General features: G+C 41.1%; 3 protein-coding genes across 4 annotated transcripts in view; 1 reads left to right on the top strand and 2 right to left on the bottom strand.

The window, feature by feature from the left end:
- LOC135550349 (palmitoyltransferase ZDHHC20-B-like) overlaps positions 1-22,599 on the bottom strand; it is a 319,193-nt gene that overhangs the window by 26,798 nt on the left and 269,796 nt on the right. The window lies entirely within an intron of this gene.
- Positions 1,541-9,320, top strand: LOC135550333 (MICOS complex subunit MIC26-like). Of its 2 annotated transcripts, XM_064981018.1 has the most exons (10): positions 1,541-1,645; positions 2,815-2,916; positions 3,026-3,145; positions 3,766-3,798; positions 7,632-7,686; positions 7,815-7,910; positions 8,191-8,282; positions 8,473-8,553; positions 8,695-8,780; positions 9,059-9,320. In XM_064981018.1, the coding sequence occupies exons 1-9, from the start codon at positions 1,637-1,639 to the stop codon at positions 8,743-8,745; spliced, it is 639 nt and encodes a 212-aa protein (XP_064837090.1). In that variant the 5' UTR covers positions 1,541-1,636; the 3' UTR covers positions 8,746-8,780; positions 9,059-9,320. The 2 variants fall into 2 exon arrangements, with proteins under 2 accessions (XP_064837090.1, XP_064837091.1); XM_064981019.1 differs by lacking the exon at positions 3,766-3,798.
- LOC135550334 (diamine acetyltransferase 1-like) lies at positions 9,707-11,866 on the bottom strand. The gene is made up of 6 exons (XM_064981020.1): positions 11,627-11,866; positions 11,384-11,435; positions 11,200-11,283; positions 10,670-10,771; positions 10,118-10,158; positions 9,707-9,982 (listed from the first exon to the last, which is right to left on the bottom strand). Exons 1-6 carry the CDS (start codon positions 11,690-11,692, stop codon positions 9,809-9,811), a joined length of 519 nt encoding a protein of 172 aa, XP_064837092.1. The 5' UTR covers positions 11,693-11,866; the 3' UTR covers positions 9,707-9,808.

Raw genomic sequence — 22,599 nt, forward strand, 5'->3', positions numbered from 1 at the left:
TCTATAAGTACCTAGGTGTCTGGCTAGACTGTAAACTCTCCTTCCAGACTCATATCAAACATCTCCAATCTAAAATCAAATCTCGAGTCTGCTTTCTATTCCGCAACAAAGCCTCCTTCACTCACGCCGCCAAACTTACCCTAGTAAAACTGACTATCCTACCGATCCTCGACTTCGGCGATGTCATCTACAAAATAGCTTCCAACACTCTACTCAGCAAACTGGATGCAGTTTATCACAGTGCCATCCGTTTTGTTACTAAAGCACCTTATACCACCCACCACTGCGACCTGTATGCTCTAGTCGGCTGGCCCTCGCTACATATTCGTCGACAGACCCACTAGCTCCAGGTCATTTACAAGTCCATGCTAGGTAAAGCTCCGCCTTATCTCAGTTCACTGGTCACGATGGCAACACCCACCCGTAGCACGCGCTCCAGCAGGTGTATCTCACTGATCATCCCTAAAGCCAACACCTCATTTGGCCGCCTTTCGTTCCAGTTCTCTGCTGCCTGTGACTGGAACGAATTGCAAAAATGGCTGAAGTTGGAGACTTTTATCTCCCTCACCAATTTCAAACATCTGCTATCTGAGCAGCTAACGCAGCTGTACATAGTCTATTGGTAAATAGCCCACCCAATTTGACCTACCTCTTCCCCATACTGTTTATATTTATTTACTTTTCTGCTCTTTTGCACACCAATATCTCTACCTGTACATCTGATCATTTATCACTACAGTGTTAATCTGCAAAATTGTAATTATTCGCCTACCTCCTCATGCCTTTTGCACACAATGTATATAGACTCTCTTTTTTTTCTTTTCTTTCTCTACTGTGTTATTGACTTGTTAATTGTTTACTCCATGTGTAACTCTGTGTTGTTGTCTGTTCACACTGCTATGCTTTATCTTGGCCAGGTCGCAGTTGCAAATGATGCATAACAACTAGCCTACCTGGTTAAATAAAGGTGAAATAAAAAAAAAATAAAAAAAGAAGCAGACTTTATCATGTGCGAGGCATCGTCTTGTACAATTAATCTACGGACCGGACCCTTACCCATATTCCATTTTCCACTCCAGCAATGCTGTTTTCTCTGCCTGTGTTGTATCTTGTTAGAGACGAGTTGCTAAGGAACGATTAGAATACTAACTGCACCGACCAGTAAAGACACATTTCCTGAGCTAATCAGAGCGTTGGTGCTATACGGAATCGTTGCGACGCCCATACCCTAACTCCTACCCTTAGCCTAACTTTAACCTTTATCCTTTCCTAACCCTAACCATTTTAAATCGGTTAGGGACCCTTCCTTACCTTAATAATTTTCAATGTCAACTTCAATGAGGATAGGGATGTCCCAAGGATCCCAGATAGCATTGGAAAAAGCCTGCAAAAAAATGTGCAAACTGATTGTCGACCTTTGCATTCTTATGTGTTAATAACGTGTTTATTAACAAATAGTTTATTATCAAGTAATTATCTGGTTAGTCATTGGCCTTATTATGAGAACACCGGCCTATGAGATGAAGAGCTGAGGGAAGATAGCGAGGTTCGGATTGGAATGCGACCTGAGGCGCAGCGTGTTCCCTTTCGGACACCGTAAGTACTCGAAGCTTGGCACGGTAAAAAAAAAAGGATCATGTACAAGGTGAGAATAGAAACTTTATGTACTACTTAATAACTTAATGTTAGGAAATTCATTTATTTCCGATTCAGTCCACACTGAGTTATGTGTTTTATTAATTTACTGTTTTAGTTGAATAGCGATCTGTTTCAATAAAATTAAGGGGAATCGATCCCCCGGTGAAGCACAGAGGGCGTTAGGACAGCGAGCAAGACACCATGATTATCAAGGGCATTGCATTAAATGCATAACACAGTATATATTTTTCTTCATTGTGTCGGAGTCATTCATACTGATACTTAGAGTTTCTGGCGCTCTGGGGTAGCTGTCTCTTGTCATTCATGCATAGCCAACTAAAGTCGAAAGTAAGAAAACTCAGCTAGTTTTTCACACGCGTTCGGGCTGAGTTTACCACACTCTGTAGGTCCTTACTTGGTCTATCCACGGGGTACTTGAGGAGACTCATGAGAGCTTATGAAGGGGTACTCTGGGCAGAACAAAATTCAGTTGGTGGTACAGTAACCGAAAACGTTTGGGAACCACTGCATTAGGCTAGAAGTTCATGAACGAGACAGACACTCGATATACATGCCTACTTAATGGGATGAACAATATACTTTTTTTTTTACACTAGATGGCGACATTGATCTTCTGTAAGACTGAAGGGCCACAATTCTCAATTCCATTACAACTTCTAGCTTCTACTATTTTGGTGTTTCCAGGTGTGAATGTACTGCGTGACAGGTGAAATTTCCAACATTGTGATGGTCTCACTAGGTAATAGCCTGGCTGACTCGATTCACGTTACTCACAGCGAGACCTACCATCTTCGCGTGAGAATGTGTAGACCGAACTGCAAATTTACACCTGAGACTTACCCCAGTTTTTTACCAAAAAGGCTCAGTGGAACTGCTTTGACTGTGCTTGGTACTTTTCAGCTGGCATTTTATATAACAATGGCTAACTGTGAACATGGATCTACACGTTCCACGGTTAACACCTTCTCACAAAGCAACTGTCTTGATGATGCAGAGGTTGTTGATTCCACTCACCCCAAGTCTTGTGTCAAACACAGTCCCCGAAAAATAACACTTGAGGTTACGTTAACATAAACGCTGGCCACAACACTGGTGTGGGTTAAGTCTCAGATGGAAATGCACCATTGATGTCCCAGTCATTCTGTGTCTTCCCAGGTAGCAGGTGTGGCTGCTGTGCCTGGAACCCTATGCCTGATTTCAGGGACTGTGTTTGCTGCCACCAAGGACAATCCAAATGTCACCTTAAATACAGATGAGGTACCGCATTTGTGTGCACAATCACACTTTCTGAAGTCTTTCAGCATACAACCAATCTGAGGCAAGCCCACATTGGGATGAGGTAACTGACCCATGTTGTTTGTTACAGCTCTCCCTCTACACTATACCGCAGCAGAAGTTCCGCTATGTGGAGCCGGAGATAGGGCACTTGGAGCAAGGTGTTACCACTCTAAGGAAACTGGCAGAGCCCTACACTACTTGGTGTCAGGTACATTGATAACCCTACTCACCTGTGAGCTACTGGGTGATAGTAATTCTTTCCTCTGTTAGGAACAGTCTTTTCTATCTGAAAAATGAGGACAGTTGTTGGGTGTTCGTTTAGATATGCAACTCCAGGCAAGATTCATAATGTCTGATACCCCATCCTCACTCCAAAATACCTTCACATGGCCACTGTAATGTGAAATGTTTTTGCCCTGCTTTACATTATCATCCCAGCTGCTTTTGCGTATTTTACAATGCACCCCTGCAAAGATGTACTGTGATTAGTTGTGACTGGTAAATATTAACCACAGTAGGTCTCACTAATATCAATTCGTCTTTGTTTTCTCTTTGAGTATAAACAGTTCTTATTTTCCCAGAGACCAGTTAATATTTACTGGTGTTCCTTTGTGTCGAGAGCTATTATACATCCTGTTTCACAATGGCCAGTAAATCTGTACTGTGTTTCATCATGGCCAGTAAACATTTACTGTTGATTCCATGCTGCAATCAATAATCATTGCACGTGTTGAAATGATTTTGTCTATCTCCATTGAAGTGTTAGTCATGATTGTGCTGCTCTGCTTCTTCCCCTGTGATCACGCCAATGATCTGCTCCCCTTTCAGCAAACAAGCCATTCAGCAGTGGAAAATGTTCAGGTACTCCCCCATAGCCACTCACACATGATTAAAATCAAAACAAATCAAGCTTTATTTATACAGTGCATTTCAGACATGGAATGCAGGGGGGAAAAAACAAATAAAATACAATGAAAATAAAAGCTGAAATATTTACTGCACAACAAATATAAGATTTAAAAAAAATGAATGACAAACTGAACAATCAAAAAAGACCCTAAGGAAAAGCAACGCTAAAAATGTTTTGATATCTCTTTTGGGCTCCTGAGTGGCGCTTTGGTCTAAGGCGCTGCATTTCAGTGCTATAGGCGTCACTACAGACCCTGGTTTGATTCAAGGCTGTATCTCAACCGACCGTGATTGGGAGTCCCATAGGGCGGCGCACAATTAGCCCAGCGTCATCCGGGTTTGACTGGGGTAGGCAGTCTTTGTAAATAGGAATTTGTTCTAGACTGACTTGCCTAGTAAAATAAAGGTTAAATAAAAATATGTCCACAGTTTTGTATCAAACTTCTCATCAGGTCTTGCTTGACTGATACCCAGCCTAATATCGATTATCTTATCTTTGAAATATGCTGCAAACTCATCACATTTAAATGAGGAAAGTTCACATAGGTTTGCGGGGGTAGGATTTATCAGGCCATTAATGGTCAAGAAGAGCACTCTCAAATTATTCTGATTTAATAGTGATCAAGTTATAAAAATGAGCCTGTCTGGCATTTCTAATTGCCATGTTATAAATGCCAAGTTGCTCTCTCAGAATATCATAATGGACGTGCAACTTGACTTTTTCCACATCCGCTCTGCACCATAATTAGTAAATAAATTCATTAAAAATCCTATCCTATGCGATTTTCTGGATTTCTTTTTTTTCATTTTGTCTGTGATAGTTGAAGTGTACCTATGATAATTACAGGCTTCTCATCTTTTTAAGTGGGAGAACTTGCACAATTGTTGGCTGACTAAATACTTTTTTGTCAATAGAAAGCCCCTTGGTAATAACCAAGGCCAGAGTATGGACACGGTTATAGGTGGGCCCAGTAACATGTTTGATAAAGTCCATAGTCTCTTTGTCAACATGAATATTAAAATCGCCCAACACAATGATTTTGTCACAGTTCTCAAGGACAATAGACAATAGTTCAGATAAATCAGTAAAGAAAGTGGGGCAGTGATTTGGTGGCCAAGAGAGCGTTATGGCCAGCACTGGTGGCTGCCATTTAAACAGTATAGCACGATGCTCATAAGATCCATAGTCGCCAAACAAAATGTCCTTACAGCTGAAAGCATTAGTAAAAAAAAGCAACCTGCAGTTAGAGTGAATCCCGTCTCTTTTAAAAAGTGATGGTTGCTCCCACAACAAATTAAAAAAATAGTCTGCAGGTACTCGTTCAGGGCAAAGAGTCGGCTGAAACGTTCCAAACCCCTTCGGTAGCAGGGAGGTGGCCAGAGATAATTATTATCTTCCCTGTGCTAGCGAGGGTGTTTAAAAAATGTTAGTAGTTCTCTCTCAGATCCTCAAATCGCCTAAAACGAAGGTCATTAAAACCTACATGTGATGATGGTGTCAATATTGGAGTAGTTGGCCAGAACCATGGGCAGGAGGGTGTTGATGTCATGGACACGAACTCCTGGGTGAAAGTGGACCTTGGTCGGTCCACAGATCTAGGGCAGGCCAAAATCTCACCATTGAGCTGCCAACAATAATGGTGGTCGTGATGGAATCAGATAAGGAAGCGACCTGCTGAATGCGGTGGCTGGGAGGGTGAGGGGGGGGGGGGGGGGATCACTGGGCGGCCGCTGGCTGTTGCTATACACCCAGGATCCGTGCTGATTCCCGGGGCTGTTAGGTCCGTCTCAAGCGAGGAAAAGCTGTTTGATAGCTGGATCACATCTTCTCGAATAGATGAAGAGTGGCCAGACTTCTTCCCTGATCTCCTACGCCTTGCGAGTGTCGTCTCCCATGGGCCGCAGAGTTGAGCTTAACATCTGTCTGTTGGGGGAAGGATGGCCCTAAAAATTGTCAAAGACTCCAGCCACCTTAGTCATACTATTCTCTCTGCTAATGCACGGCAAGCGGTACTGGAGTGCCAATTCTAGGTCCAAGGGGCTTCTAAACAGCTTCTACCCCCAAGCCATAAGACTCCTGAACATCTAATCAAATGGCTACCCAGACTATTTGCATTGCCCCCACCCCACCCCCCTTTTATGCTGTTGCTACTCTCTGTTATTTTATATGCATAGTCACTTTAATAACTCTACCTACATGTACATATTACCTCAATTACCTCGACTAACCGGTGCCTCCACACATTGACTCTGTACCGGTGCCCCAGGTATATGGCCACGCTATTGTTATTTTACTGCTGCTCTTTGATTTGATTTGTGCCCAAGGGTTGGTTAAAAACACTGGTGGGCTAGCTCTGTTAGCGTTAGCCGTTTGCCTGCTCTGTTTTCACGATGGCTTGCATCTAACTGCTACTTTACAGGAATCCGGAACACAAACTTGTGGCTGACCGGGTCGCGGAATCTGTAGCAATACAAACTTTACCTCTGATTTTAAAACTTTTTCATCAAAATAACAAAAACAGAGGGAGTACACCGTTCTGTTGTGCGCTTTGATGACACATACAATCATCATAAACTCACAGAGAGGGATTGAGATTCAGCTGGTTAGTTGTTATGTCTAAAAGACTGGTAAAGTACTCTGTATATGTTTTTTTCAAACCCATTCAGCCTCTCCATTTTTGCTCGGCCTTGGCTGTTCCATTTTTGCTCTAGAAGCTTCTGTTTGTGGCTGTGATCACTGCTTCTAAGTCACCCATCTGACCTCATGCCCCATTGGCTCCTTCAGTTAGGAGATAAGCAGCTCATTAACATACATCACATGTTAGTCAGTAAAGTGCAGTGGTTGGAACTTTATTGGTAGTTGCTCTTTTACAGTGCAGAATGTCTTTGCAACGTTTCAAGGGTACACAAAGTGCTGTTGGTTGATGTTTCAACTAGAGCTCCCCACAAATTGACCTGTGCTTTAGGCTGTAAAACCCAATTTACAAATCGTGATTGTAAACAGTCAAATAAACCTTTGTATTGTAGGTAATTCTGACTATTGCAGGGTAAATAAAGACAGGTCTCTTTGTAGGCAAACAGAACTGTATGAGGGTTCTCAGGGCGTGGCTGTCCTACTGTAACCGGTTCTGTACCTGTACCTTTCTGTGTTGTGTTCTGGTGAGGTGTAGGTGGAAGGGAAGGGAAGGCTCTGGACACAATTCTGCTGGTTGTCTTTCTTTTAATGTCTGCATGGAATGGATACAAATGCAAGGCAAACTTTAATGCTGCCGTCTGGACTAACATGCACAAGTATGTTTGCCTCTCATCTCGCTTTGAGCAAACTGAGGAGTAAAAGCATGGCTCCCGTTGATGACGACAACATCAACACAATTTAGAAAATAAATAAAATAATTCATCCTTGAAAGTAGTGTAATACATATCAAAATAACCATAAAAGAATAGATGAAAATAAATATGAGAGATTTTCAGTAAAATACATAAAGTATATTTTACACCTGTTACACTACCACTAGTTATACTACCACTATAACAATCACAGTACAAACAATATAAAGCAATCACAAGTACACAGTAAACTTGAATTGAAGATTACTGAGCAAGAGCATATTTACTGTGAAATACCATATTATCATGTTATTAAATGTCAACTTGTTCTGTAACAATGAAAAATAAGCATTGATCCATTATTGAATGGCTCTGAAGGTGCAGAGATTGGGTGACATGAGCTGATGTACGTTACGTGTTCACTGTACTGTCCTCTTCTCTTCTCCTGTGGGATTCAGGGTGCCATTGGACAAGTGAAGCCCAAGGTTGAAAGTGCCATCCAATTAGGAAATGGTAAGAGAACACACACCCCATGATACACATAAAGTGGACTCATTACTCATACACTGTAATGTACACCCATTTGTACAGATAGAATGTCCGTTTCAGTTTGGTAACAGAGTCACTTTCTGTTATTTCAGAGACTTTCACTTTCCTGCAAAACCCTCCTGCTGAATTCTACCCCCGGGCTGGGGTCATTGGTTTTGCTGGTATCCTTGGACTCTTTCTTGCAAGAGGTAAATAGTGGGTGTAAGTTTTGGGTTTGGATGAAGAGTACCCTGTTTTTGATCTCAATTGTTTTAGGGGTTTTATCCACTTGTCCTTGTGCTAAGCAAGCACTCTGTGAGTCACTGTGCCAGAGGCTGATCTAGAGGTAGAGCTGTAGCCTCCAGACCATACAAGGCCGGGGTACAAATCTCAAACCTACTGCTGCTTCCTGTTGCCCTCTCCGGATTCCTTTTCTTGTTTTTAATCGCCTTGAATATGGTCTATGTGACCCTCTCCTCTGTCTTCTAGGCTCCAGGGTGAAGAAGCTGATCTATCCTACAGGACTGATGGCTGTGGGCTACACTATGTACTACCCCCAGCAAGCCGCATCAATCGCCAAGGTGAGTTAGCGTGTCAATACTGTATGTCAGATGTTGTTGTTTTTTACCTACTCGTGTGGGAGATAATGCATATTGTTCCATACCAAGACATAAGACGGTGTTGTAGAGTCATTCTTAATCCTGTGATGTTTGATTCTTAATGTATACTATTTTGCTTAAACCGATTTATCGGTTCCCCTCCTTCCCACAGAACACAGGAGACTCGTTGTACGATTTTGCCCTGCAGGGCTACGTTAATGTAGAGAAGGTGTTCAAGTCAGTGGAGGGGAAGGTGAGCTCATCTTGTAAGGTCAAAAACTAGTTTGATCCTGAGGATGGAGATGGTACAGAGTTACTGTGCAGATCAATGCAGATTATTTGGAATGGGTTGACCAGTCTGAATTTTCACATCCTACCATGAATCCTTCCACAGCCAATGAAAAAAGAGAAACCAGAGGAAAATAAACCAGAAGAAACCAGATGAGAAGAGCTGCAGAGGCCAAACCATGATCGCAGCAGGTACAACAAACCTGAACATTTTCGCACAATAACAGCCTGCCAGCACCCAACACTTTAATCATTGCCCTAGTGGTCAACCTGCAGTCTTATGTAACACCCCAATAACTTGGCACAAAATGTTGTCAATTCATTATAAATCCTTTTATAGTAACATTTATGCCAACTTTAAGATATTTTGGGGGGAAATCAGAGAACAAACCAGTGTACTTTTCATATCAGGTGCTAATGCTAGCAAAGTCTTGTCGATAAAAGGCTAACAATGAGTTCTCTCTTTTCAGATACGTTGTGATACTAGGATCGTGACAACAAAACAAGATTAGCAGTCTTCCCAGGTCCTCCCAATGTATGCTACCATAAGTCATGGTTAGGCTCGCTCCCATTTGCGACTAATGACCAGCTTTTGCACTAGCCTTTCTCTCTGGCATTTACCCAGGAGGGGGCAGGACCTATCACGAAGTTTTAAACTTAACGTATTGAAGGTTCAGCTTTCTGATTTGAATGTATTTATGTAGACCAGAATAAAATCTATATTGTACGATCTATATTGACAGCGTTGATTTTAAAATAAAAGGCCACCGAAAACTGTAGAGGTATTGTACATAGGCACCCGAAGCGTGTGTGAGAACTACTACGTGAAGAAAAACAGTTTGACAAGACAGTTAAGAAGTCTGTCCTTCCATAAACAAGCACCCACTTCTCCTCCTGAGCCAGACGCTATCGTCGAGCCAGTTATAAATGATCTATACAGGCTGAGTCATGTTGAAATCTATGTTCCAGTACAAGGTCACATGACTAGGATAGTTCTCCTTTTTGTTTATGGAAGGTCAATCAACCATTATAAGACATGAGTAAATGAAACGTACTGACTTCGAGTTTCAAAACCACCCAGATGTATAACAGGTCTTGCAGGAAGAAGTTGAACAAACTGTTTTTGTATTTATTTATTGAAATACATATTTATTTTAAAGAACATTGGCATCAACAAAAATGAAAGGGAAGGCATTGCCGATAGTGGTCATTTGCTGAATTTATAGTTTCTTTGCAGAAATCTTCAGCAGGTCATCCTTATCAATCGCATAGAGTCGCCAGCCCTCCTCATCGGACAGGTCTGAGGCTCCACGCCGCTTGTAGAACTCTATGGACGACTTGTTCCACTCTGCTACGATGAAGTGCATGCTACTGCAGCGAGTCTTAACTGCCGTCTGAGGAAGGGAGGACATTAAAACAAAGTTAGACAGGGTCATCATATAACCTTGGCTATGGGATGGGTGTTTTCCATAGGCTGGACTGATCTATGCGATCAGTAAATTGATTGCAAAAAAGTCCTATAGACTTACCTCACTCAGAACCTTCAGGATATCTGACCCAATACCATAACCTGAGAAAACAGAATCAAAGATTGGCAGTTAAGCCCTGGATCCAAGGACCCTGATTCAGTTGCCAGCGTTAGGCAAGTAACCGAAAGGTTGCTAGTTCAAATCCCCAAGCCGACTAGGTGAAAAACCAAACGATCTGCCCTTGAGCAAGGTACTTAATCTTAACTCAGTGTTTCCCAAACTCGGTCCTCGGGACCCCAAGGGGTGCACGTTTTTGACCTAACTACACAGCTGATTCAGCTAGGGCAAAAACCAAAATGTGCACCCCTTGGGGTCCCGAGGACAGAGTTTGGGAAACCCTGCCCTAATTCCGCCAAGGTCGCTGTAAATAATGGCTGATCCCTGGCTGTGACGTTCCCTTTCCAAGGGCGTCTCAGGGGGTGTGGGATATGCAAAAAACACTGTTCCATTACACACCACACACTTATACATGTGTGAAACAGGTACAAATATAAATATAAACAAATATAATCAACCCTATTTCTTTAACATAACACACCATCATAGACTTACCCCTGAACTCCTTCATCACATAGAAGTCCTCTAAGTAGAGAAGCTTCCCAATCCAGGGGTCGTAGGTGAAGTAGTACATGGCAAACCCAACGACAGTGTATCCTAAAACAGTGAAAACATCCACATCAAAATCCACACCGACAGGTAAGTGTTTGTGTAAAACTACTAGGATCTGACAAAAACCCACTTGGCTTATTGAGTATGATATTTTTGTGTTATGATGAAGGGGGTTTTCATTGTCAGGGAAAAACTTGGGCCCTAGTTATGATATCACTGAGGATTTAAAAGGAGTTTCTCCGAGAATTGAGAACATTAAATTCCAAACTCCAGATCACGATCACTTTGAGTTAATGCCCACCAACACTACCCAGACATTGTGTTGTGTCTACCAACACGTACTCTTGTGTACCTTAGCAGCGCTTCCGTTCTTTTTTTACTAGCCATAAATGTTTGGAATCTTGATTGTCAAACCTTTGCACTATTTCCTTACGAACTGACATTCTGTGAAACAGGATTACAACATGATTTACCGTCTGAGCTCTGCTTATCCTCAGGAACATCTGCAACGACGCAATGGTAGAAGGGATGATCCCCAAAGCCGTCCTCTAGTAGTTCTGAAAGTAAATTGTAAAGTCAGGGACTTCTGATTTGTTGGGGAAACATTTGATATGTTTACAATAAATCGGCCATCACACACAGTAGACTTAACGTTACCTTTCTCTGTCAAGATGACCTGCTCTTCCATTTTTTCAAATTTCGCAAGTTCCTGAAATAATAGGGATTTTTTTTTTAAAGTATTGTTGTTAGTCAAATGTCATAATATTGAAAAATATGTTTAGGCTATGTCTGTGATTATAACTTAAGCTACGGATATATACATGCAAACATACATACATACATACATACATGCATACATACATACATACATACATACGTTGAATACACGCATCCTTTTACCTTTATGAGTCGCAATATGTCTGACACATCCTTGGGCTCGGCTTTCCGTAATATGAAATTTGACATTTTCTTTTTTTACTCTTTTTCCCTTTTCTAACAAGTCCTCTGAATGTGAAAATAAGCAAAACCTGTTTCTTCATCCGCTTCTTAGGAGTTGACCCCCCTGCAATACGTTTAGGATTCCAGTACGAGCGGAATTACATTCGCTTTGGTCGCTGGCAGCTAATGACTTTACTGGGCGCTTCACCCTCTTTTAAACGCATTCTGTAAACGCGTCACAATCACATCCCGGAAGACTAAACGGGAAAATAGCTTAACAAATAACGGTTGACGTCATCGGGTCTCAACTTCCCATGACTCATGAGCTATGCTAATTATAAGCCAGTTGGCTGACGATACTACACTTTCTGAAAGACGCGAACCAAATGCACATGTTGATCAATGTGATACTACAGTCATTTTCCAAAGCATCCGGTCTATATCTTAACATTAATCAATGTGAACTCAGGGCTGCCAAAGATTGTGCGACACCTTCATATTATGGTATTCCGGTGAAAGAAGAACTTACTTATTTAGGCATAACCATTCCTAAGGATCAGAAGTCTAGAGGCTTACTAAATGTTAACCCTCTTATTAAAAAAAACAAAGCTAAATCAATGGCTACAGATGGACTTATCTTTTAAAAGAAGAGTTCTAATAACCAAGGCTGAGGGTATCTCTAGGCTAACATATGGCGCTCATTTTATTTTTTGACAGTTAAATAAGCAAAGAGTAAGACCTGATGTTTTTCAACTTTCTGTGGAGAAACCGTAACCATTACATTAGGACAACTTGTACTGAACACATGAGTGTGGTGGGCTGAATTTTCGGGACTTTAATACCTTAAATAATACTTTTAAGATCAATTGGATCAACAATTCCTAAGAAGACCAACTTCTATGTGGAATTGTATTCCTCATCATGTCAGTCTTCTCTACTTTTGGTGGCCTTAAATTCATTTTGGTTTGCAATTATAATATTGACAAAGTTCCAGTGAAACTCTGCTTTTCATCGGCAGTTTTTCCTGTCGTGGTCCTTAATTTATAAGCATAATTTTCCCCCACACATATATTACATATAGAACAATTGGGATATATTGTATAAAAATACTCATTTGTTTTTAGAATATTGGTTCCGAAATAATATCCTATTGGTGAGCCAACTTGTAAATGCAGAGGGCTTTTACTTAGTTATAAGGAATTCTTATCACTTTACAAGATTCCTGTAACGCTAAAAGATTTTGCGATTGTTTTAGACGCTATTCCCTAAGGTATTGCTTTATTATTCAGGAACGTGTCAAGACCTGACCCTCAGAAGCTACCTTCTATTAACCCTGTTGACTCATCAGTAGGAAAGATTTGTTTCTCTTTCGGTCCTTTCAACAACAGTGCGATTACGAACCTTGTTTCAGCAGGATGTTGTATCTACTATACCTTATGTCCTGCCTTATTGAAACGGTTTTATTGATAATATCATTTGGGAAAAGTTTGGATTTTGCCACATACCTACTTGTTAACCAAATTAAGGAAGTTTCCTTTAAAATAATTCATAAATATTATCCTGCCAACCACTATATGGAGAACTTTAAGGAAAACATCAACTTAAATTGTACCTTTTGTAATGACCACCCAGAAACGGCGATGCATCTTTTTTTGGCATTTTATTCATGTAAGGCAACTGTGGCAAGACATCAGTAGATTTATATTTGTACAAATGTAAGAATATTTGACACTATTGTGGAGAGATGTCCTGCTTGGATTCTTTATCTACTGAATTCTTTACCTACGATAGAAACAATTTTATAGAATTACTTTCATTATTCTTTTGGACAGATTTCATATTCACAAATGTACAATTACAAACAAAACACCACATTTTCTTACCTTACAAAAATAAATGGAACTATATTTTAAGACAATTAAATATTCTACTATCTAAAAATCTGTTAGAATTCTAAGTGTATGTATGTCTCTTAAGGTCTTTGTGTAATGTGATGTTGTACCCCCTAGCCAAATTGTTCTTTGTATATAATTTATATATACTTGTGTTCCCACATGTACTTCCTGTATTGACTTGAAAAATAAAAAATACAAAACAAAAAATACAAAATGTATATATATATATATATATATATATATATATATATATATATATATATATAATGTATATATATATATATATATATATATATATATATAATATATATATATATAATGTGTATATATATATATATATATATATATATATATATATATATATATATATATGACACATGCTGTCCGGCATCCTTAGGACATCCCTCCCTACCCTATTGACGTTGACATTTCCAATGGTTAAGGTTAGGTTAGGGGTTAGGGTTTATGGTACTTTACAACTGGGAAAGCTGAAAGATCGGAAGAGTAAGAGCTCTAAAAATATGCCTGTTTCCAACTAAGAATTCCGAGTTTGATGATTCAAGACAATTTTACCCAATAGAAGTTCGTTTTTTTCCCCCTGAGTTCCCAGTTGTCTTGAACACACTGAAATTGGAAGTCAGAGATTTCCCAGTTCCCGGTTGTTTTGAATGCAGCATCGTTTCCTGCATGTCGGACTTTGACAAGGCTGCTCTTGATGACAATGAATTTAGGCCTACATGCATTCTAAAGAGTATATAAAATGGGTTTAAATAGGGCAGTGGTTCCTAACCTATATATACTTTGTATATATAAGTATATTCTGCTCTGTCTGAAGTACCCCCTCATGCAAATTTGACCAGTAAGCCTATGGTCTCATGAGTCTCCTCAAGTACCCCCTGTAGATAGGCCAAGTACCTCTGGTTGGGAAACACTGAACTGTTGAGTAACTTTAATGAAGTCCTGTTTGCCAAGCCCTAGATAACGTACTTGACTTTATATGATGGTTCCATTTTTTTTTAAAGTTATTAAATCACTACACAATGACAAAATTACCTCTCTGTCACTCACACAAAGTAGGCTATCTGATGGCCATGTCATGCATTTATGTAACCTGTCCTTGTCACATGGTGTAGGCTACAGTATTTGCGTGACACCTCCATTGTAAAACGAGGTGTATTCGTTTTGCAACAGAAACAGTTTACTCCAAACAGAAAACGTTAAGCAATAAAACAAGTTTATATTGCACAAATTAAAAATGGGGGGTGCTTATATTTGTCCTTTCTCAGTGCATGTCAAGTGGGTTAGCCGTGAGGTGTTTGGTTCCTAGTGAATACACCCAAGGTCTTACAATGCCTTGAAGCTGTTATCCTATATGCATACACATCTGTTTCACTGTACCATCAGAAACACATGTGACGTGTTTAGGATGTGTCACAAGAGAAGGCTGAGAAGGGATGGTCAATCAAATGACCTAAAACATTTTGTTACTTACAGCCTTATTCTAAAATTGATAAAATATTTTTTTTCCCTCATCAATCTACACACAATACCCGATAATGACAAAGCAAAAGCAGGATTAACGTTTTTTGTGTGTAAATGTATTAAAAAAAAAAAAAAACAGATACCTTATTTACATAAGTATTCAGACCCTTTGCTATGAGACTCAAAATTGAGCTCAGGTGCATCCGATTTCCATTGATCATCATTGGAATGTTTCTACAACTTGGAGTCCACCTGTGCTAAATTCAATTGATTGGACATGATTTCGAAAGGCACACATCTGTCTATATAAGGTCCCACAGTTGACAGTGCATGTCAGAGCAAAAACCAAGCCATGAGGTTGGAGGAATTATCCGTAGAGCTCTGAGACAGGATTATGTCGAGGCACAGATCTGGGGAAGGGTACCAAAACATTTCTGCAGCATTGAAGATCCCCAAGAACACAGTGGCCTCCATCATTCTTAAATGGAAGAAGTTTGGAACAACCAAGACTCTTCCTAGAGCTGGCCGCCTGGCCAAACTGAGCAATCAGGGGAGAAGGGCCTTGGTCAGGGAGGTGACCAAGAACCCAATGGTCACTCTGACAGAGCTCCATCTCTGCAGCACTCTACCAATCAGGAAGCCACTCCTCAGTAAAAGGCATATGACAGTCCGCCTGGAGTTTGCCAAAAGCTACCTAAAGACTCTCAGACCATGAGAAACAATATTCTCTGTTCTGATGAAACCAAGATTGAAGTTTTTGACCTGAGTACCAAGCTTCACATCTGGAGGAAACCTGGCACCATCCTGACTGTGAAGCATGGTGGTGGGAGCATCATGCTGTGGGGATATTTTTCAGCGGCAGACACTGGGAGACTAATCAGAATCGAGGGAAAGATGAAGGGAGGAAAGTACAGAGAGATCCTTGATGAAAACCTGCTCCATGGTGCTCAAGTCCTCAGACTGGGGCAAAGGTTCACCTTCCAACAAGACAACGACCCAAAGCACACAGCCAAGATAACGCAGGAGTGGCTTTGGGACAAGCCTCTGAATGTCCTTGAGAGGCCCAGCCAGAGCCCGGACTTGAACATCTCTGGAGAGACCTGAAAATAGCTGTGCAGCAACGCTCCTCATCCAACCTGACAGAGCTTGAGAGGATCTGCAGAGAATGGTTGAAACTTCCCCAATACAGGTGTGCCAAGCTTGTAGCGTTATATCGAAGAAGACTCAATGCTGTAATCACTGCCAAAGATGATTCAACAAAGTACTGAGTAAACAGTCTGAATACTTATGTTAAATGTAATATTTCTGTTTTACTTTTTGTTGTTGTTGCTAAAATGTTTAAAAATGAAAAACTTTTGCTTTGTCATTATGGGGTATTGTATGTAGATTTATGAGGGGAAAAACAATTTAATCCATTTTAGAATACAGCTGTAACGTCACAAAATGTGGAAAAAGTCAAAGGGTCTGAATACTTTCCGAATGCACTGTATATAACATATGAGAGTACAGAGTAATTACAGTGTACACATTACGTCGCAATAACTACTAGCCTACACCTGTTTTTGGCTAGCACAATTTAACTGTAAAGCAAATAAACTAACGATACAACCAGGTGATCTAAAACAGGGTGAGAGGTTTAGCCACAATAATTTGTGTTTGTTACAAAATCCTATGCATGAAATGGCAATGTAAATTGCACCGAATTGCACAAACCACAAATACATCACAGTTGTAAGTACCATAACTATACCTACAATGTAATTACACAGTACCTGCTGCCTATGTAACTACATTGTAAATACATAGGCTTTAGGCTACTTAGAAGTAAATCACTGGCGTTGTGGGCCCTTTCATCTTTTCTTTTCCTTCATGTCAACAAAAACATCTCCAATATGCATATTCATTAAGAACATCCCCTATTATTGTCGATTAATCCTGCAGTCTTGTCCAAACCCATTGGCCCTTGACAGCAGTATTCTACTGCCGGTCTATGAGTTATTTTAAATCCCAGGATTTATTGGAAGTGTCAGTTATAAAAAACCTTATGTGATTTAAACTTCATATAAGAGACAGTATTTATCTTTTGATGACTCAGCCCGTTTGCTCTGCAAAGCTTCACAGTAGTGACCCAGTGACACGTTCTGACCTTTATTTCCTTTGTTTTGTCATTATTTAGTATGGTCAGCGCGTGAGTTGGGGTGGGCAGTCTCTGTTTGTTTTTTTATGATTTGGGGATTTCTATGTTTCGGCCTAGTATGGTTCTCAATCAGAGGCAGGTGTCATTAGTTGTCTCTGATTGAGTATCATACTTAGGTATCCTGGGTTTCACTGTTTGTTTGTGGGTGTTTGTTTCCGTGTCTGTGTTTTTCACCACACGGTACTGTTTTGGGCTTCGTTCGTTCCACATTTATTGTTTTTGTATTTCAGTCGTGTTTTTGTTTTTTTATTTTTTATTTCACCTTTATTTAACCAGGTAGGCTAGTTGAGAACAAGTTTTCATTTGCAACTGCGACCTGGCCAAGATAAAGCATAGCAGTGTGAACAGACAACACAGAGTTACACATGGAGTAAACAATTAACAAGTCAATAACACAGTAGAAAAAAAGAGAGTCTATATACGTTGTGTGCAAAAGACATGAGGAGGTAGGCAAATAATTACAATTTTGCAGATTAACACTGGAGTGATAAATGATCAGATGGTCATGTACAGCTAGAGATATTGGTGTGCAAAAGAGCAGAAAAGTAAATAAATAAAAACAGTATGGGGATGAGGTAGGTAAAATTGGGTGGGCTATTTACCAATAGACTATGTACAGCTGCAACTATCGGTTAGCTGCTCAGATAGCAGATGTTTGAAATTGGTGAGGGAGATAAAAGTCTCCAACTTCAGCCATTTTTGCAATTCGTTCCAGTCACAGGCAGCAGAGAACTGGAATGAAAGGCGGCCAAATGAGGTGTTGGCTTTAGGGATGATCAGTGAGATACACCTGCTGGAGCGTGTGCTACAGGTGGGTGTTGCCATCGTGACCAGTGAACTGAGATAAGGCGGAGCTTTACCTAGCATGGACTTGTAGATGACCTGGAGCCAGTGGGTCTGGCGATGAATATGTAGCATGGGCCAGCCGACTAGAGCATACAGGTCGCAGTGGTGGGTGTTATAAGGTGCTTAAGTAACAAAAGGGATGGCACTGTGATAAACTGCACCCAGTTTGCTGAGTAGAGTGTTGGAAGCTTTTGTAGATGACATCGCCGAAGTTGAGGATCGATAGGATAGTCAGTTTTACTTGGGTAAGTTTGGCGGCGTGAGTGAAGGAGGCTTTGTTGCGGAATAGAAAGCCGACTCTAGATTTGATTTTAGATTGGAGATGTTTGATATGAGTCTGGAAGGAGAGTTTACAGTCTGGCCAGACACCTAGGTACTTATAGATGTCCACATATTCTAGGTCGGAACCATCCAGAGTGGTGATGCGTTTCGGGCGTGCGGGTGCAGGCAGCGAACGGTTGATAAGCATGTATTTGGTTTTACTAGCGTTTAAGAGCAGTTGGAGGCCACGGAAGGAGTGTTGTATGGCATTGAAGCTTGTTTGGAGGTTAGATAGCACAGTGTCCAAAGACGGGCCGGAAGTATACAGAATGGTGTCGTCTGCGTAGAGATGGATCAGGGAATCGCCCGCAGCAAGAGCAACATCATTGATATATACAGAGAAAAGAGTCGGCCCGAGAATTGAACCCTGTGGCACCCCCAAAGAGACTGCCAGAGGACTGGACAGCATGCCCTCCGATTTGACACACTGAACTCTGTCTGCAAAGTAGTTGGTGAACCAGGCAAGGCAGTCATCAGTTCATGTGTAGTATTTCTTATTAAAAGAACCATGGACACTTACCACGCCGCATATTGGTCCTCCGATCCTTCTCGCCTCTCCTCTTCGGAAGAAGAGGAGGAAATCCCTTACACCCAGATGTACTATCCAATCTTCAGGGAGGCGGACACTAACTCCACTTAAACAGGGATGATCCATGAACCTGTGACCCCACGAACTGCCACTGAACTCTCTTCCTGTTTGGTTTCTCTTTCGGTTAGTGCTAGTGCTATAATGAAACATCAACAGAATACATGTGACCATGCAGACTTACATGTTTCGTAAATGGGAAGGTTGTATTGTGTGTGCCAAGATGCACTGTTGCTCCATTTACATGGAAAAGTTGCACAAATTATTTAAAGTGTGCATGTTGTGAAGGGTCATGGCACCCCCAAAGAACTCCAAATGATTTCAATTAACCTAGGACCTAGGCCACGCCCCTTCCCTCCACACCTGTTGCCACTCCCTTAATCACCTCTTCCACCTGTTTCCCCATGTAAGCTGCATGCTCCTTCCTACCTACCAGTTCAATTCATGCTTGGTGATTCCACGTGTGGCCCAAGCCTTCCCCCTACCACTGTGGGTGAGTTATGAAAGAAGTACAAACAGTTATTATGCTGTACAGAGAATGTTCTAAATATTATATCCTTGTTGCCCTACATTATATCACTTTGTATATCCATGACCTTAGTTTGCTAATGATAATGCCAAATGCTATGGCTCCTTGCTCTAGTTATGTGTTGGCAGTCTCCTCAGTTTAGTGTTAAACCCATATTTTTCTACTTTTAAACTCGGACAAAACAGAGATGCTTGTTCTAGGTCCCAAGAAACAAAGAGATCTTCTGTTGAACCCTGACAATTAATCTTAATGGTTGTACAGTCGTCTCAAATAAAACTGTGAAGGACCTCGGCGTTACTCTGGACCCTGATCTCTCATTTGAAGAACATATCAAGACCATTTCAAGGACAGCTTTTTTCCATCTACGTAACATTGCAAAAATCAGAAACTTTCTGTCCAAAAATGATGCAGAAAAGTTAATCCATGCTTTTGTCACTTCTAGGTTAGACTACTGCAATGCTCTACTTTCCGGCTACCCGGATAAAGCACTAAATAAACTTCAGTTAGTGCTAAATACGGCTGCTAGAATCCTGACTAGAACCAAAAAATTTGATCATATTACTCCAGTGCTAGTCTCCCTACACTGGCTTCCTGTCAAGGCAAGGGCTGATTTCAAGGTTTTACTGCTAACCTACAAAGCATTACATGGGCTTGCTCCTACCTATCTCTCTGATTTGTTCCTGCCGTACATACCTACACGTACGCTACGGTCACAAGACGCAGGCCTCCTAATTGTCCCTAGAATTTCTAAGCAAACAGCTGGAGGCAGGGCTTTCTCCTATAGAGCTCCATTTTTATGGAATGGTCTGCCTACCCATGTAAGAGACGCAAACTCGGTCTCAACCTTTAAGTCTTTACTGAAGACTCATCTCTTCAGTGGTTCCACTGGGATTCTCTGCCTCTAACCCTATTACAGGGGCTGAGTCACTGGCTTACTGGGGCTCTTTCATACCATCCCTAGGAGGGGTGCGTCACTTGAGTGGGTTGAGTCACTGATGTGATCTTCCTGTCTGGGTTGGCGCCCCCCCTTGGGTTGTGTCGTGGCGGAAATCTTTGTGGGCTATACTCGGCCTTGTCTCAGGATGGTAAGTTGGTGGTTGAGAATATCCCTCTAGTGGTGTGGGGGCTGTGCTTTGGCAAAGTGGGTGGGGTTATATCCTTCCTGTTTGGCCCTGTCCGGGGGTGTCCGGACATGGGGCCACAGTGTCTCCTGACCCCTCCTGTCTCAGCCTCCAGTATTTATGCTGCAGTAGTTTATGTGTTGGGGGGCTAGGGTCAGTTTGTTATAGCTGGAGTACTTCTCCTGTCCTATTCGGTGTCCTGTGTGAATTTAAGTGTGCTCTCTCTAATTCTCTCTTTCTTTCTCTCTCTCGGAGGACCTGAGCCCTAGGACCATGCCTCAGGACTACCTGACATGATGACTCCTTGCTGTCCCCAGTCCACCTGGCCGTGCTGCTGCTCCAGTTTCAACTGTTCTGCCTTATTATTATTGGACCATGCTGGTCATTTATGAACATTTGAACATCTTGGCCATGTTCTGTTATAATCTCCACCCGGCACAGCCAGAAGAGGACTGGCTACCCCACATAGCCTGGTTCCTCTCTCGGTTTCTTCCTAGGTTTTGGCCTTTCTAGGGAGTTTTTCCTAACCACCGTGCTTCTACACCTGCATTGCTTGCTGTTTGGGCTCTTAGGCTGGGTTTCTGTACAGCACTTTGAGATATCAGCTGATGTACGAAGGGCTATATAAATACATTTGTATTGAATTGAATATTCCCTACAGAGCTTTCAGAAAGTATTCATACCCTTGACTCATTCTACATATTGTTGTTACAGCCTGAATTGAAAATGGATAAGTAACATTTTTTTCTCGCCTATCTAGAAAGAAATTCCCCATCATGACAAAGTGAAAACATTTTAGCAAATGTATTGAAAATTAAATAAAGAAATATCTAATTTATTCTGAACAAAAACAAACGCAACATGCAATAATTTCAAAGATACAGTGAGGGAAAAAAGTATTTGATCCCCTGCTGATTTTGCACGTTTGCCTACTGACAAAGAAATGATCCGTCTATAATTTTAATGGTAGGTTTATTTGAACAGTGAGAGACAGAATAACACCAAAATCCAGAAAAACGCATGTCAAAAATGTTATAAACTGATTTGCATTTTAATGAGGGAAATAAGTATTTGACCCCCTCTCAATCAGATTTCTGGCTCCCAGGTGTCTTTTATACAGGTAACGAGCTGAGATTAGGAGCACACTCTTAAAGTGCTCCTAATCTCAGTTTGTTACCTGTATAAAGGACGCCTGTCCACACAAGCAATCAATAAGATTCCAAACTCTCCATGGACTGCCAAATTATCTAAAATGACGGAAGCGGCTTTTGATAGAGAAATTAACATTCAATTCTCTAGCAATAGCTCTGGTGGACATTCCTGCAGTCATTATGCCAATTGCACGCTCCCTCAATCTGTGGCATTGTGTTGTGTGACAAAACTGCACATTTTAGTGGCCTTTTATTGTCCCCAGCACAAAGTGCACCTGTGTAATGATCATGCTGTTGAATCAGCTTCTTGATATTCCACACTTGTCAGGTGGATGGATTATCTTGACAAAGATAATTGGTTGTTGATCATTGCTAGAATAATTTTCAGATCTTGCCATAGATTTTCAAGTAGATTTAAGTAACTGTAATTTGGCCATTCACTGTCTTCTTGGTAAGCAACTTCAGTGTAGAGTTGGCCTTGTGTTTTAGGTTATTGTCCTGTTGAAAGGTGAATTCATCCCCCAGTGTCTGGTGGAAAGCAGACTGAATCAGGTTTTCCTATAGGATTTTGACTGTGCTCCATTTGTTTTTTTTATCCTGAGAACTCCAGTTCTTAACAATTGCAAGCATACCCATAACATGATGCAGACACCAATATGCTTGACAATATGGAGTGGTACTCAGTAATGTGTTGTATTGGATTTGCCTTAAACATAACACTTTGCATTCAGGACTAAAAGTGAATTGCTTTGCCACATTTTTGCAGTATTACCTTGTTGCAAACAGCATGCTTGTTTTGGAATATT

The sequence above is a fragment of the Oncorhynchus masou genome, chromosome 12 (assembly GCF_036934945.1).
Source record: "Oncorhynchus masou masou isolate Uvic2021 chromosome 12, UVic_Omas_1.1, whole genome shotgun sequence".
Classification (NCBI taxonomy): domain Eukaryota; kingdom Metazoa; phylum Chordata; class Actinopteri; order Salmoniformes; family Salmonidae; genus Oncorhynchus; species Oncorhynchus masou.